The sequence below is a fragment of the Lepisma saccharinum genome, chromosome 18 (assembly GCF_977018435.1).
Source record: "Lepisma saccharinum chromosome 18, izLepSacc3.1, whole genome shotgun sequence".
Lineage (NCBI taxonomy): Eukaryota > Metazoa > Arthropoda > Insecta > Zygentoma > Lepismatidae > Lepisma > Lepisma saccharinum.
This window is the reverse complement of record NC_139246.1, coordinates 43,512,711-43,530,504: the sequence shown is the minus strand read 5'-3', so window position 1 is coordinate 43,530,504 and position 17,794 is coordinate 43,512,711. Positions and strand designations below refer to the sequence as shown.

The following is a 17,794-nucleotide window of genomic DNA, read 5'->3' as shown; positions in this document are numbered from 1 at the left end:
TCAGTATTGTTCTTCTACTGTATTTGGAAAATCTTCAGTTGGGGGGGGGGGGGATTGCAACTACTATTCTCTTAACTACTCTCGTATAATCATGATGTTATATAATTTACATACACATGGGTTTCATGTGACGCCAGGATGTGCTAGCGGCCAATTTTATTTGTCGCTTGGAAGGAAATATCCACCACTAAGCGTTCATTGCATGTGCACCAAATGCACGTTTGTTTTTAATCAGGAATGTCTGTATTAGTATCTCCTGCCCGCCCGCTTGAACTCCGTTTGCTTACAAGAACTGGCCTCAATCATGGCTGCTCGAACCCACAATGCAACAGTTTGTGACGTAGGTGAAACGCATCTATAGAGTTTCTCCGCACAGTGCCAGGAATAAACAACCAGAGGAGGGATGCGATATCTTGTTATGCCTATTTTATTCGTTTACTATTGTTCTTTGCGTTATTGTTGAATTCACAGTTATGGAATTTAAGTTGAGGAAAATTAATTGCAAGCAATAGAAAGAACCGAATTTTATTTTTTAAATGCAGAAAGTCTCAGCATAATAGAACTATTAGTCAGTGAGATTCAGTCGTTTACAATTTTTCAATTTAGTTTCGAAGATGATATTTTATCTTCAAATTTTAATCATTTGTTTCGTAGACTGATTCATTTGGTTTGGTTCTCATTTGACACAAATGGATGAAAATATCAATCTGAACCAAATTCATCTTTGTGAAAAGCCTTAATTGTGCCGACAATGGAGTTGTCTAGATCCCAGGGCATCTGAACATATTTCTGGTTTAGAAGCTTCTAGGAATGTCCCAAGTCTGGCAACGAGACAATCTATAGTTGAGCGAGTATCCAATACAGTAGGTGGTGATGACACGGAAATAAGATTGAGAAGTATGTGAGAAGATGCAAGGTCTGTGTAAGAGATTTAAAAAAATAACACGAAGGTTCAATGTAACGATTATTGTAAGGAGAGTCTCATCTCATAACCCTACCGCGCAAGAAGATTGGTCAGGCTATCGTGACGTAGTAATCTTGATTCAGAAAGGAACGTCACAAAATTGGAATTTTGATAGCAAGGGGTGGTTTAAGTAGAATATTAGCTTTGGGAGGTAGAGATAAAATTATTATTCCCTTTGACGTTTTTAGAATTATAAATTCATTGGTGATTTACAGGGCTGCTGTTGTGTTTAATTCCCCCTTATCTCTCCGTCAAATACCGTCCTGTATATTTCTACTGCCAAATACAGTATTTTCCCTGTTGTCCTATTTATATTTTTATTTGTATTATTTAGTGTCGCTCCTCTGACATCAATAATCGTGACGATGAATGACGAATAGATGAAATTGATTAAGGGGTACTCACAAAGAACACCCTGCCCAGGAAAGTAGAGATCAAAAGTTGACCGCAGAATCAGCTATTAAAATGCTTACTGGTTTCATGAGCATTCTATGCGGGGATCGAACTCTTAAACGCTTAAGGGGGCCTGATGATAGAGCAAGGTAAGGTACGTTTTATGTTCCCCTACAATATCCCTAACTTAGCCCAAGCAGAGAATGGAAGGGATCAAGGGATGTCAATGATGTATCTTACCTCTCGGCTAGGCGACTAGTAAGCGGACGTCAGGTGACAGATCTCGGAGTCCTGGTTTGCCTGGCCCACAGTTCTCCGTTTCTGTGGCAGGTCGTTGATGTGTGTGTTCTAGATATTGGTTACAACTCCGGCTGCATCTGGTTGATGTGACTGAGTCGGCGAGCAGTACAGTATTAGCCAAGTTGACTGTAGCAGGTACGGCCGCACGCTTAGTAACGTAGCGGGTGTCCTCATAGAGACGGCGACTTGAGAGCCTAGAGCTCCTCTGGAATTAATGCTTGTTGTCGCTCGCCGCTGGCTACTCGTTACTTAAGCCCCTATCACACGGAACTGAATTTCTAGTTGGAATGCCCTAGTTGGCGATGAACTAACTTTCTAGGTAGAAATCATGGCCGCCTGGCTGACTGCTTGACTGGTTTTGAGGAATAGGACATGTTCTAATTGCTACTAACTTCTTCGACTAGATTCTGTGGAACAGCCAATCAGAGCAAAGTTTGCGCATGTGAAGATAATCTGTGAGTTCGCAAAGTAGAGTTTTTTGTCTGTTGTTTCCGAGTGTTTACAGCACGAAAGGCATGTTTACAATGGAAAAAGCTAAAATATTCTTCCATACGTGTATAGTAAACGTTGTAAAGTATGTATTTAATCAGCGCCATTCTTCTCTACCGAAAACCATTTAATACCAAGCGATATTCCTCTCGGTTGAATAGTTATCGTATTTTAAAAGTGTGAAGTGATACGTTGTTTACATCTCGCGCGGCCGCCATTATGCGAACGAAAGACTATCGACAAGTACGGTGTAACAAGTACCGTGTGAGGCGAAAACTAGCAAATGGATTGCCAGTCCAGCGTCAACTAGAGCATTCCTCCTGGATATCCAGTTCCGAGTGATTCAGGCTTAACTAGATGATGAATGATTGAATGACTGTCTCCCGAATTCTGGAAGATACCTTTTTTAACCTATCATAGGGCGTTGCTCAGATGCCGACTCAGTCTTCCGGGTTTAGTGCTTGTCGTCGTTCATGCACCCGGTAGTGTGGAATGCTGCGTCTTCTGACGTCACTTGCTTCCGCTATTGCTGGAATGTATGATTGTGTCGCTTGGCCGAGAATCGATGTCTGCTTTGAACTTCTTTACAATGTGTCCCTTGAGTTTTTCCACAATATATAAACTACTAAAAATTGAAGCAGTTATGGGCTACTAAATAAGAGGGGAAAAAAGTTCAATAACTGCAGAAAGGGATACAGAAAGCCAGTGGTGGCGATCAGGGGGCGTGGGGGCCACTTACCCCGATTTTTTCCACTTTGGCCCCGCACTATGCTAAACCTTGTCTATCAAGGGAAAATAAATTATCCTTTGCCCCCAAGTTTTGGAACCCAATCGCCGCCAGTGCAGAAAGCGAATTCGCCGACCCAGTCACACACAGCATAAGAACTACACGCTGCTGTAGTTTTGCAGTGCATGGGACCGAATCACCCAGAGAATAAATAATTAAGAGTCATCCTCAGTTATCTATGGGACAGGGTGCCGCAAGGACAACGGGTTCCATCTTCGAGCTTGTCGACCTCGCAGGAGGGGGAGGGGAGGGGGCTTTCCGCGCTTTATTTGGAGGACAAACATAGATTCTGAGGTGGACATTGGCGCGAAACTCCATCCTTCCACGTGAGCAGAATTCCTTGCTTTTTCCCTCCAGGTGTGCTGGTACATAAATTTTGACCAATGCCACTCTGTGTGAATTACTAATTTAAATTCCCTCCTGCGGTTTTTCCGAGGTGGTTAGTGATGAAATATTTTTTCCATCTCCAGAATTTGAAGAGGCGAAATTGCATAGCTTCAACCGACCTGGAATTTTTTATGTTAAGTGTTAAATAAAACTGGATATTCCTTAAAGGAGAAAAAAAGACATAGTGGTCCATCGGTGTATACAAAGTATAATAAATGCGATGTGTTACGCCACCGTTTATTTCAATAGGTACTGTCCGACCCGCGGGAAACAAGACTAGCTCGAGAAGACGAATTTTCACGCGAAAGGGGAGATAGGTAATAATGTCACTGTAAGTTTCAGATTAATATTGTTTTTGTACGTGTTCGGTTGTTATGTTTAGTATCGCTCGCATTGCGGTGATTGTGATGTGGGATGGGTGTTTCAACTCGTTACATCTCCTTTACTGCCCCCCCCAAAAGATGTTCGACTTTTTTCTTGAAATTTTGTATTTTTCATCTACTGATACTCCTTATATGTCAGAAATACAAAATTTTGATGAACGATCAGTTTTTCATATTTATTTTAAGCGTATGAAATATCATACGCTAGGTATTAAGGGTTACAAATAAACTTTACTGCCCAGCGTATGATATATCATACAATGAAGATTTTTAGAATAGTTCTGTTGATGATAGGACACTCTGATATTATTTTTTCATAAAACACAATAAATATGTGGATTTTAATTTCAGTATTATACAAAACAATATCAATGTTAGAATTGGACACGTTATCATGTGAAAACAATATTATAGGCTTACTGCTGTTTGGAAGGAATACTGAAATGATAGTTCAACAGCTTCAATGAACAAATAACAAAATACCTTTTAGGGTGTGATCCAACATTACACTTTACACACACCGTGCACAGTGACGGCAAGTATGGGGGACGTGGCGGGGGGCAGTAGCCCCCACTACGTTCCTCATGAACAAGACGATCTCGGCCTTAACTGCTCTTATCTCAATACTTTATTTTATTTTTTTATTTTTTTGCAAAATCCATTTTACCAATTTTCTGATGGTACATTACAATCACTGTCACTTCCTGAATCTCACTATCAACACAATAATTGATTAATTTGGTTTAATTTACGTCGCATTTCTTCCACTAATGGCTAATGGCGAAGGTGAACATGATATCATGGAATTGATGATGGGAAACTCACAAAGAACAAACATGACCATGCCGGGATTTGAACCCGGGACCCATGATATCGTAGCGCACCGTGAAAACAACTCTGACATGATGGTCGACACAACACCATCAATTGCACCAGAAAACAGAAACACTAACTTGTAAGACCCGTCCAAATCTACCCTAGACCCGTTCTCTTCCTTTATCACATACAGAATAACGCATTGATAAGCAGTCAGCAGTATTACTCGTTAATGCCCAACGTATGAAATATCATACGCTCTTATCACACATCTCCTGGAGCATATGTACAACATAAAACATGGTTTATAATATAGCCTCAACACATATGAAAGAGGAAAATAAGTTATATTTACCTAAAACAAAAATTGATCATAAAGAGAATAAGTATAAATCAATGATGTTCAACATTTTTTAAAAGAAAAATCGCTATGTTCTTTTCAAAGTTCTCTAATCAAGCAGATGACTGAAGAATGCAACCGAGAGTGGTTGGTCACATTTCTCTAGGACGTATTCTGATATTGAGGCACACATTTGAACAAAGAAAATACCACAAGGCACATATATTTAAAAAAATATAAAAACCTTGTTTAGCGTATGAAATATCATACGCTGGGCATTAATGGGTTAACGTATTTCCCGGTGTGATTCGTGACTAATTTCAAATTATGTATGATTTCTTCTAATTATTGTATATTCTAATAAAAAAATGAAATAATGTCATAGTTAGTATGCTCTTTAACGAGTTTTCAACTAACAAGGGAGGTTATCTAAGTGTCCCCCTCCAATTTCCATGAAACCTGGCAGGTGTATAGAAGGGACCAAAGGATGAAATATGTGTTTCTTGCTTAGGCTAAAAAAACGGTTTTAGGGTGCAAAACCTCCCCTCAAATGGCAAGATGAGGACACATTGAAGTGGATATCTGACCCCTGTGTCTCACTCAGATTTCCATGAAACTTGGCAGTTGTATAGAGGGGCCCAAAGGAAGAAATACGTGTTTTTTTTTGTTTCGGTTAAAAAAAATGTTTTGGGGGCAAAACTCTCCTCAAATGTGAAGATGAGGACAAATTTAAGTAGGGATCTGACCCCTGTGTCCCACTCCGATTTCCATGAAACTTGGCAGGTGTATAGAGGGGCCAAAAGGAAGAAATACGTATCTTTTTGTTTCGGCTAAAAACTGTTTTAAGGGGCAAACCCCCCCCCCTCAAATGTCAATATGAGGACAAATTGAAGTAAGATTCTGACCCCGAAACAACGTAAATATGGAATAGGAAGAACACGCACATATAATTGGAACACACACAGCACAGAGCTGTGTTTGCCAGTGATATGCACTTCATATCTCAATTGTCCCACTTGTGTATCTGCCAGTACTATTAGCACAGAACTTCAACCGCCATCGTCCTTCACGATAGCACTTGCGTTTGGTATCGACAATCCTACAGTTCTGTGCTGCGTGTGTTCCAATTATGTCCCCTAAAACAGTTTCTTAGCAGAAACAAAAAAACACGTATTTCTTCCTTTGGGCCCCTCTATACACCTACCAAGTTTCATGGAAATCGGAGTGGGACACTTAGATAACCTCCCTTGTAAGTGTTGAAGATAAATGAACATAGATAACAAAAACGTTCTTGTGTGAAGTTCAAATCACGATATACTGAACATAAGTTAGTGCGAAGTAATAATAATCTAAGGGCTAGATGTATGTAAATTGCTGTAATTTGTGAAATTTAATTTGAAGTGGAGGAATTATTAACCGAGCATATTGTAAAATGCTCAATCCTTTACGACACTAGCATCCTACAATGTGTGAAACTTCAATGTTGTTTCACCAGCAAAATATTTTCACGTGACCTGTTACCCTTATCAGTTCCGACCAATATTTTACAACTGGACTCGAAGAGTTAGCGTATCCATATAAGTGTTGATGGTCTGGTCTAAGGGAGAGTGAATTCTCTGTCCCTCTTTTAAATATTTGACGTAATTTTAAACACCATAGCATTTTCATAGAATACGAATCCGTTCACGGGAACAAAATAGCGATTTACGGCAAATTCCTAAAACAGTCCGCCGAAGATGAAATGAAATGAAATTAGTATTTCATACCTAGAACAATGCTGTAATGTTTAGGAATTCCTATTATACATTTCCCCACAATAGCGGCAATGTTATGTCATGTTGAATCTCAACAGTGGAAGCATATTCGATATTGAGAAGAAAAAATTCAGCTGTGTTTTATTGTTTAAACTAGAAATATGTAGTTTATTTAGTGTAGATACTCGTATATTAGAAATTAAATTATACTTCATTACGAGAATTAAATGTCCTATATAATAGGTTGCATTGTACTGAGAAATTCATCGTCAGAGCTTCTACCCCGCCTTTTCGTCTTTAGATGGCGACTGGTGATAAGTCCCCCGACTCGGAATAAAATTCTGGCTATGGGCTTGCTCGACGTATAAGTTTTGCAGACCATGGTATTCTATTAAATAGACTTCTTGATCATTGACTTTCAATTTGATTTGGTTCTTCTTATTTAGCATCACATTTCTGCCACTTTCGGCTACTCGCGACGATAACTAAGAATGAGTGACGAAATTAATGAAAGGCAGCTAACAAAGAACACTGATTCGCAGGCTGGGATTCGAACCCTGGACATCTGTCGTCGTACCGCGCTATACTAACCCCTCCGCCTTTATCAATGGAATTGGCCCCTGCCTTTCCTTAGAGTTTGAACACTATGTTCCAATCCACGTGATGAAATGCTCTCCAACGTCTACAAGGGTAAACACTTTTTGACTCTCATTGCACTCGCGCGTCTAGTTGGTTACACGGTGCAACACCCTCTCGTCTGCTTCCTTGATTTGGTGTCAGCAGTGCCAGATCTACAAGGCGCAAAACCACGCAGTGTGGAGACAATTAAGCCTTTAGAGACACTCAGCCAGTCATTGTAGAGATTCGTATGTGCGTTTGTAAAAAATAAACGTCTTTACTCAGGGGTACAGAAACGAATACAATATAGAATAGAATTTATTTCAAGTATACAGCTGTGCATACCATGCAAGGATAAAAAAAAAATAGTGCATTTTTCCTACACCCTTCCTTCTCTCAGTCTACTTCCACATTCACAAACGCCGTCTTTCATTTCCATTCGTTCACTACACTTACACTATTACCTGAGGGATTTTTAAATTTTCTCAGATTTATTCATTTATTTAGTAGTCCCTTTCACACATTTTCGCTATCACCACTAAGCTTCTTTGCTCTCGTTGCCCATACAGTTTAGGAAAGTTCCCAGATTCCTTATTAGCGCCTCTCCCCCTCTCGGTTTCTCCCTCCTAATAACGCTAGTCATTATAGTCTCAATGTTAGCTTCTTTTATTTACCTCATATATTTTTGTCTTGCCTCCCCTGTTGCTTTGCACTGGAGGAGAATGTGAAACTTCGTCTCGTCTTCATCGCATAGCGCGCATTCTACGCTCCCGTCCACCCGTTTTAGTTTAACTTGTGTCCATCCACCCAATCTGAACCAGGCCAATCCTACAGGTAAAGGTAAAGTTAAAGTTCCCTGTGCATAACTATAGCACCGTGCCATGAAGTCACATTTAGGGTATGTGGGGGTAGACCCCCATATATTGTTGATGTCGGCCATCTTGTAGGTAATGTGATCAGCACTACGCTGCGGCCGCCTTTACCCCCGGGTACCATTTGATTTGAGGCTGGGTGGGCCCTAGAGCCGCTTTATGCGGGGGCAAAGCCGGAGAAATTCAGCCTGGTTTCCGGCGTGGCAGTCAGACTATAATCATATCAGGCTAGAATTTCACGAAAAAAGCTGTGGTTATGACTGCATGATTGTAACGAATGCATCATTTTCCAGGTGTGAAGAAACAGTGTCATATATACATCACATCACACCGTTCCCATTTAGAAATTTTGAGTTGAATCAATATGGCGGACGTCCGCTTGGAACACACCAATGGGGTTCCCCCTAAGCCTAAACTGTTTTTGTCATGACCAATTGTAACCAGCCTAACTCCCTTACTTTTCATAGGGGTTCTTAAGGGCCTCTAGGTCCTTATATGTCACTTTATCAACTTGAGATCAAAAATTACATACACATACAATATATATGTGGAATTCTGTATGTATGTGGTGTGTGTGTATATATATGTGTGGGGGTGTGTGCGTGTGTGTATGTGGGGGTGCGTGCGTGTGTGTGAAAGGGTATGTAGGTAAAGGGGGGCTTTGGTAATGTTTTGCGGGGAACCAAGAATTGTAGATCGGCACTGGGTGTCAGGTAATGTATTTGGTGTCTTCTCCGTTTGAACTACGTTCTGGAGTGGTGTGTGTGTGTGTGTGGTGTAGGCTGTTGTGTGCTAACTAATCAAATGAATGTTGAAAGCAGCAGACAGACATTTGTTGACCCTTCAGAACTTGAACACCGCTATTCGTCTACTTGGTTGAACTTAATTTCCTTGCACCAGCCTGACACCTGGATACACCTAGTGTCAAAAGGAGCAGCAAACTAGACGAGGCATTCTGTTAAATTTCTTGATCTTGGACTTAAACAGTATGTTCCAATCCACGTGATCAAATGCTTTTTCAACGTCTACAATGGAAAGGCACATTCCCGTATCTTTCCTCACCCTTTCTTCGATCAGGAAATGGACAAACATTCAACCAACGATACTTAATATTAACCTTTCTGTACGTAACGACAATGAGGCATGATAATTTATGCAAATCTTACCTTCAGGTAATCCAGGAAGGCAGGCAAGGAGAAGGTGCGTCCCGCTGCCAACCTGAAGGTAGAAAATTGCGTTTGGGAGGAATTTGGCAATGCCGAGAGTCCCTATCTTGTTAATCGCCTGCGAGCACTTCACACGACCTCTTTCTTCGAGAAAGCTGAAGGAGCTGGCCGAAGGTCGAGGAGGTCAAGATGCCTGACGCACTCTTAAAGGCCCTCGCGTGTTTATTTACGTAAGGCTGGATTTGCAATCAGGGATTCGGGTGCTGACTTAACTGCCAATGCTTAAGTTGCTGGATGTCTGAATAAACACACGGGTTTATTGTATATTCCTAGCAACACTCACATTTTGTGCCTGCTAAGGTGGAATTTCCAGCAATGCACCATAACATGAAACCAAGTTTCTAGGTTTGAATCCTCGGTGAGGTCTAGATGATTCTTTGTGTTTCTTTGAATAACTTTTTGAGTTTTGATTTTGATGTGATTTAATTTTCGTTATTTAGAGTCGCTTTTCTGCCACTTTTGGCTAATCGCTACGATGAGGATGTAATTGATGATGGGACACTTGCAAAGAACACCCATGTCCAGGCCGGGTTTCTAGCCGGGGACCCCTGGCGTCGTAGCGCGCCTTTCCACCAATTCACCACCAGGAGAGTTTTTGTTTATTAGTTCCACTTTATGCACATATAAGCTAATCGTGACTGGAGCTAGAGTTTATAGAGCGATCCGATTCACAATGTGCTACTTGGTAACCTGGAACCCCTTGATTACAAGACTTTGTGTTTCTTTCACCACTTCATTCAACAATTCATATTGTGTAATCGTTGCCTCATTTAACGTAACGCAACGTAAAATTGCCAAAGCGCAAAATGTTCTTCCGGTCATGAATTTGTTGTCTTGCTTTTTCCTCAAATGATGTTTTTATTAGGGTTGGCCCGGGTGGGCACAGCCCAGTTCTCCCCACGCGTGTTTTCTCAGAAAAAAGCCACCTTGAAAAAACCCACCAAAAAACCCACTCAAAATGTGCTTTTCTTTCAGAAAATGTTGTAAATTATTGTTTTCAATAATTGAGAGGTTCTAGAATTGTCAACAGTTTGAGAAAACTTGTAAAAAAAAAGGCTTAGCCAAGCTTATAATACTCAAAATAATTAATGTGATAGAAGTTACAGTGGGTTTTTTCAGGATATTTTTCTCAAATCATGTTAGAAATGGACTTTTAACAGAAATAATGCGAACATATATCCAAGAAATAAAAAATTAAAAGGGTCTGAAATATTTAGATAAAACATTGAACGAATAAAGCTTATAATTTTGAAATGTGGTAGCACTTTAGATATCAGTCACTTCCTATGTGGTCAAGCGACATAGTTTCACCTGTGACGATCAACTTTTACAATTCATTTTTCCATGTATAACACATTACAAAGTACATTTTTTTGAAATGTGGAAGTAGAATAAAGTTAACTGTACTATTATTACAAACACTTTTCGAATGATTCATTTCATTGCTCAAAATTTAGTATGTGTGAAAATGTTCCGTTTTCTTTCCAATGCCTTGCACTGAGACAGTGACCCCTCCCTCCCTCCAGTTCAGTGCATTGATTGAACGCAATGGGTTGCTTGCCCATGTAGGATACATGTTATTTATGGTTAGGAGCACTATGCGCAAGAAGTCGAGCACTCTCATAATGTACCACAATTTCTTTTTTCCTTAAAAATAGGGGGTGTGAGGTACTCAAGTAAATACAATGCATACGTATACTTTCATATTTTGACCATTTTTTACATTTTTAAGCCTTTTTAGAGACTACAATTCCGAGCTTTGTGCATAAAACTTTCAGGAGCATTGTGACATCACTTGCACTGTAAATTCACAATAAAATTATCGAAACATAATGCACGATTTAGGAGGAGCATGGGTGTGGTGGATGGGCAAAGAAAGGCAAGTCATCTCTTTAGTGACCATGATAACATGTTTCTGCAGCTAGTAAACTTGACAGCAATGGTATTACATGTGAGTGAAATTGAACAATGTGTTTCAAGATGGTGAATGAAAAACTGATTTTCCTCATGTTGCACGCAGACTCTATACCATGCTCTCTTTATCCCCAAAACTGTCTACAATGCATTTTCGGAGTATAAGGAACTAAACTCAGTCTTTGTAGATAATTCGTCGGTCCGCAATTTTGCAGTAAAACTTTTAAAATTATATTTCATAGTTCAGGGAGGAGTGGTGGTTATATCGCAAACATACATTTCGCCATAAATGTAAAACTTTGAGTTGCATTTTTTGGAGTTACGAAATAACTTAAAGGACTAAATCACCACAGCTAACAAGTATTAGTATAGTATTGCAATGCGGAACCCTGGAAACTGATCATAGATATATTAACTATTACGCCATCCAGCAAGAGTAGAATCAAACTGTTGGTCAAATTTTTCAGAACATAGTATTTTAGATAATTTAATCATTTGTCCCGCACTGTGGCTGTGAGGTCATGCTTTGGGCTCCGGCTATGAGAGGTGTGCAGGTTTGAGTCTCCTTGGTGTAACAGCTTTTCTCATGAGATTTAGGCCTGCGTATGAGACTGGTGAACACTCACAATCATGATTAAATTTGGGCATGGATATTTGTGAGTGTTCATTCATCAATTATTTCATCATATTATCCTTGATCCCTATGTTCGCAAATTAGCCAAAGTGGCACAAAGTGTATTACCAAGATGGTAGTCTGTGTTTTAGATTCATATAATTTAATTGTTCATTCATCCAGTAAGCAACGTATAATGGATCATTTCCATGTGGGCATTGAAGGAGTGTAAATTGGACAGTGTAGGTACCGGTACGTTAATATGCAATCCTCTTAAACACTTTTGTATTCATTCTTCGACTGACATAACGGGAAGAAAGCATTGCCACACTGTTAGTGGTTACGCAAACATTGCTGCAGTCATCTTCTGCTAGCTTCAGGAGTGCTTGAGGTTTGACAAGAAATCTCTCTCACTTCGAATGCCTACGCAATGACCGGTTCTTCAAATTATTAAGAATGTGCTCTTCGTACAAGCTTTAATGCTGAGATTCAGCGCTTTCGAGAGTGACCACACACACACACACACTCGCTCACATGCATTGACTACTTAGACCCGTTGTTGCTTTCTTATTGGGGGCACGTGGCGTGTGTGTTCATGCATCTTCTAGAAAAAACCCTGTGTCCACTCACGCGGCCTTCGTGAATGAAATATTAAGTGAACACGTTCCTACACTGACCAATTCTCCGATTTTACTGCATTTTTTAAAAATAGAAGGGAGAGTCAAATGAAATCCTTAATTTGTTTTTCTTTCCTATGTAGATAATTTCTGTTTGTAGGGTTGCACAAATTTGCTGCATTTTAGCACAGACCTATTGCTGATCTGCATATATTTTCAACTTTAAGTTAGTGCCTGTATACCTTCAGATTAATAAGTCCATGGGGTCCATGTGCAGTCACTTATGAGCCACTGCGAAGGCTTTTCCACCCATCTGCCTGCGAAGTGAGGCCATTGCCGAACTTCCTCCTCCATTGGTAAACTTGCTGGTGTCGTAATCATGCACAGAGATAATGAATTTTCATTTGCCGATTAATTTCTGTACGTTTTATGCTGACAGAGTGATAACCGCCGCTGCGCTTAAACTTGCAGAATGATTACCAATACAGGCGCAGGAAATCTCATTACTTCCATCACCATTTTTAGTACTTATTGATTTCTCGTTGCTATGGTTACAATAATTTGTTTTTTCCATTTCCTTTTAGATATAAAGTCTTTTATACAGCACCATGAGAGCAATATAACAATATATATAAAAACAAACATGCATAAGTTAAAAACAACATTAATAACATAAATGACATTAGCTTTGAAAATCATAGTTTGAGAATAGTAGAGTCTCAATCTCTCCCCTTGTCCAGGTAAAAAAAATGAAGATAACATTTTTTTATAATACATAAGATTTGAGTTCTCCTTTTAGTATACACTCGACAGGATAATGAGAAAATTCACTTGACATAATGAACCAATTCACAAATTTACAAATCTTTTTAACTAAAATTCTGAAAATGTCATCTTATGCATCACTTCATAACAATTACATTAGTTTAAGCAATTCTTCTTTTTCTCATCAGAGCAATTAAATTTCTTGATATTTGACAAGTTCTGCCTTGTTATTACCTTCTTTCCGTTCATGGACATCAATATTGCATAATTTTTATTCACAGCATCAACTATATAGGGTCCAAGCCATAATTCTATGAACTTATGGATTTTCTTGTTAATTGCACTACTATGTTCATGGTTTTTCACTAAAACAATATCACCTGGGACTATCTTCAATTTATTTGCATCACATTCAATATGTTTGCACTTATATCTTTCCTTAATACGTGGTTTGGCGATGAAATACTTGTGTTTCCAGGGCAATAACTTTAAATCATCTGGCCAGTTAATTTTACTGACAATTGAAGACTAAAATTGGTAAACGCTGTAAGTGCCACAAGAATTCAAATACCGTTTTCCACGTTAAACTGTGAAATGTGCCATGCTTTATAATGTGGTAAACGTGAAATGTTGCTTCTAGCCCTGTAAGTAGTTCAAAGGGAGTATAAAGAGGTCACAAGTGTGCACGTTCTTAAGGGCTGATGTGCTGAACGATGCGATTTCCCAACACTTTCGCTTTTTGCACTTACAACGTTTACCACTTTTAGTCCTCAATTACATCCTTAAATTCATGGTGAAGGAAAAGTTTATTAGGTGTGAAACCTGTTATTTCCGAAACTGAATTATTTAAAAGTCCTGTTACATGATTCAAATATTTTACCCGGTCCTGATGATTTTGCGAAGTATACAGGGTGTCATTTTAATAGATTCGTATGGATTCACAAGTACTTCTCGCCATAACCCAGGAGCTACAAAAGTGACATTATATTGTTTAAACAGAAAAAAGAATGGTGAATTCTTGGCTATTAGATGATCTTCAGAATCCATGGTTCAGTTCATTGGATGTTCGATACTTAAATGAAGATCGCTATCTCCAACTAGGAACGCTCAGAGTTCAAATGCATCAATACACTTTTGGTACATTAATTGGCACACCTAAAAATGCTTCCTTGGGAACAGCCATACGTCACCTGTGTAAATGGTGTATAAAAACGTACCCACCAGGTATCGAACCCCGGACCTCTTGATTACAAAGCAACGACGCTACCACTGTGCCAACGGGAAGGCCCGACAGCCTGTACGTTTATAAGCAGGGTTTTCCGGGTTTGATAACCAATGAAGACACATTCCAAAGTGGTTCGGATCTCACTTTAAACTGTACGTCCAGTCCCGATTAGCCTATCTGGACATAAAGTCGACTTAAAACAAGAGTTCAAACACATTCAAACTCATATAAGCACAGTACCAATGTACAGAGTGAGTCAAAAGTGAGGTTACATAGGATGTTTTCCTCGTCTCGTTAAGTGACCGTGAATGGTTGAATGTCCAGTTTCCTGGTGCATAGATCGGTCACCGTGGTCCCGTTAAGTGGCCACCGTGGTTTCCAGACCTGTCACCATGAGATATCTTTCCTTTGGGGTAATTTAAAGGTGCTCGTCTACTCAGTTAAGATTCAGAACATCCAGCTCTGAGGAAACGCATTATGTAATGTGCAGACATGATTATCTGCAAAAGGTCCTGGAGAACTGGAAACGTCGCGTGCACAAATGCATTGATGTTCAAGGTGTACAAATTCAATACACTATAAATTCCTATGTAACCTGACTTTTGACTCACCTTGTAAACACTCTCTTTGAGAACTCATTGCTAATATTGGTTTATAGTCTTGGAGCCTGTATTTGCCTTGCGCAGTAGAATAGAACAAACATGAACGTTCCTAAATTTCAAATTAAATAAATCCTTAGGAAAATTAGGTAAAGCAGATAATAACTGTTACTAAACACTTGTGTTAATTAGGCTTAATTTAATGGATACTAGTTTGTGTACACTACTGTGACGTTGTAATAATTCTACAACAAAGATTGTAGCTTGGCGTACAATATGTTATCGATTTATCAGGGTATTTTTCACTTCATAATAAACTAAATGCATATTATTTCACAGGTTCTTCTGTGGAGTACTGTGATATTATGGATGCTTCTGCCATTGGTTTCCAGTCAGGACAAGGATGCAGATGAGAATCGACCGTACAAGTTTGGCTACACAATAGACCAGCATCATCATCGGAAGGAGGAAAAAGGTACCAGTGAATACTTGTAAGTTTAGTACAAATATATATGCAAATACATACGGCTATATGATTGATTATTCGTATGTACGAGTGTTTATGTTTGGATATACTTGATGTAAGCATTTTGTGCAGAAAATCACAAGGCGAAAACTAAATTTATATGTGATGCAGCTTCCCTTTGTAAGTGCGAAAGGTCTCCTTCGGTAACACTGTTCAACACACAATGAAAACAAGACTAGCTAATCTTTACTAATTCAGGGTTACTAAATTCGAAAATGGAATTGTAATTTTCGGCTTAGCTCTAATTCTCGTATTACAACCATGGCCTGAAATTACGATTCTCCCCTCACCAAATGTTGGGTCCGCATCTATAACAATTGACAACACTAGAGATGGGTGGCATGATTATCATAGTACAATGTTACAACGTCCCCAGAATTTGTACATACACATTTGTTTATCATGTGATCAGTTCTACATCATAGACTGTGTAGTATATTCATAATAATGTCCCGGAAGTGTGCAAAATGCCATAATAACATCTGATATATTTGTATAGAAGTGACACTTGCCTAATGGAAGTGTTGGATTACTCCCACTGTAAGAAGGCATATGTCTTGTATTTTGGGTATAAGCGGGGGATCCAGGATAAAAAAAAATGCTAACACATGTGAGCTTTACTGCATGTTCATCCAAACAAAATTTATTGCGTAAAAGGATGCTGTATACCATTTGGAGTGCCTATGATTTGGAGAGAGCCTAGCAATCACAGTACTGATGGATTTTTTTCTGTATTGTCTCTCCTATTAAATCGGTATATCACTGAAGACATAACACCTTGCGTACCCTAACATTCCATCTGCAATTTGGCCTATGATACATGGCATAGGACTTCCCGTTTTTGAACCTCCAGAATTTTTCTTCTGTAGACTCTGATGAGGTTATCTATGTTTCTTGAAACAGCGAAGAATGAAATTCATCAGAATCAAGTGATGAAGACTTCTTGTCAAGCACGGACGTCTCTAATCACAAATCACAGAAGGCAACCTGAATAACAACTCGAACTTCCAGAAAATAAGTCAAACCTTTTGGCACAAGTGGAACTTTTGTTGGGAGACCTGATGCTAAGAGACTCGTAGGAATGCCATGACGAAGATGGAGTGATGACGTTGAGATGGGCATAAAGGAAATCTGTAAGGATGGAATTGATCTTGACCAGGATAGAGACAGATGGAAGGTTTGTGTTGCTGCCCCCATATTTTTTCACTTCCTGTTTTTCGATTTAGAGACCCCCACCCCCGATGGCGTAGTGGTAATGTCATCGTCTAGTAATCGAGGGGTATTTGGTTCGCTCCCGGGGAAGGCACGTGGTGGTTTGGATCCGACAGGGGTGCCCATCCCCCAAAGGCCAATGGCCCAAAATCATGGCATGCGTCCCCCCAAATCATCCCATTCACGCCCTCAAACCATATCGTAATCCTCACTAAGTATTTAATTAAGACAGCGTGTCTACTGAATGTAACCTTTTCTTAGCTTTACCGAACACTATATTTGATCTGCAACTCCTCCCTATACACGGGCGCCATTGCTCAAGACCGCCCTTAAAATCGGTCATCAAAATCCCCCCAAAACAGTTTGGATTGATAATAATTGATGTCTGAATGAAATACCATGTTAAACTGTATATATTTTTTAATTGATCGATTTTCGAAAAAACTTAAAACTAGCACATTGATTGGTTAATTGTGGTAAATTATGTAAATATGCATATAAATAGTGTTTTTGAATGAATTCATAAAACCCACAATTTCAGTATTTAACACAAATTGTTACACAACTTAAGATAAGAATAGGAAACTCAACTTTGGCAAACCAAATAACATGCTCCAGACGTATGACCGATTCAATTATTGTTACACGAGACGTTACAGAACATTAGCTAAAAATTCTTAAGCTCAGGTTGATCTTAGATCAAATACTGATCTTAGGTCAAAGAAATACATTTGGCAACGTGGCAAATCCAGACATGTCGCTAGTGTGCCTGTGATGTTGACAATTATCCAACACTGAACAGCAAACATTTTAAAGTCGGTTTCGGAAAATGCATGTATTTAATATTTGAATAAAGAATAAATCTGAGGTGCTGGATGTAGTAAATATTCGAACATGTTGCAAATTTAGTAACATCACGTAAATTAGATACTAAACGGCCATTTATTGCTTGTGCACGTTCCACGTGGATGATTTGTCCTTGACAACGAAAGCA

General features: G+C 39.2%; 1 protein-coding gene across 1 annotated transcript in view; it reads left to right on the top strand.

Annotated features, from left to right (window-relative positions):
• LOC146002032 (uncharacterized) overlaps window positions 1-17,794 on the top strand; it is a 53,884-nt gene that overhangs the window by 25,960 nt on the left and 10,130 nt on the right. The window contains exon 2 of the mRNA XM_083139744.1: window positions 15,402-15,537. Coding sequence (XP_082995870.1) covers window positions 15,402-15,537 — 136 coding nt within the window. The remainder of the gene's footprint in view (window positions 1-15,401; window positions 15,538-17,794) is intronic.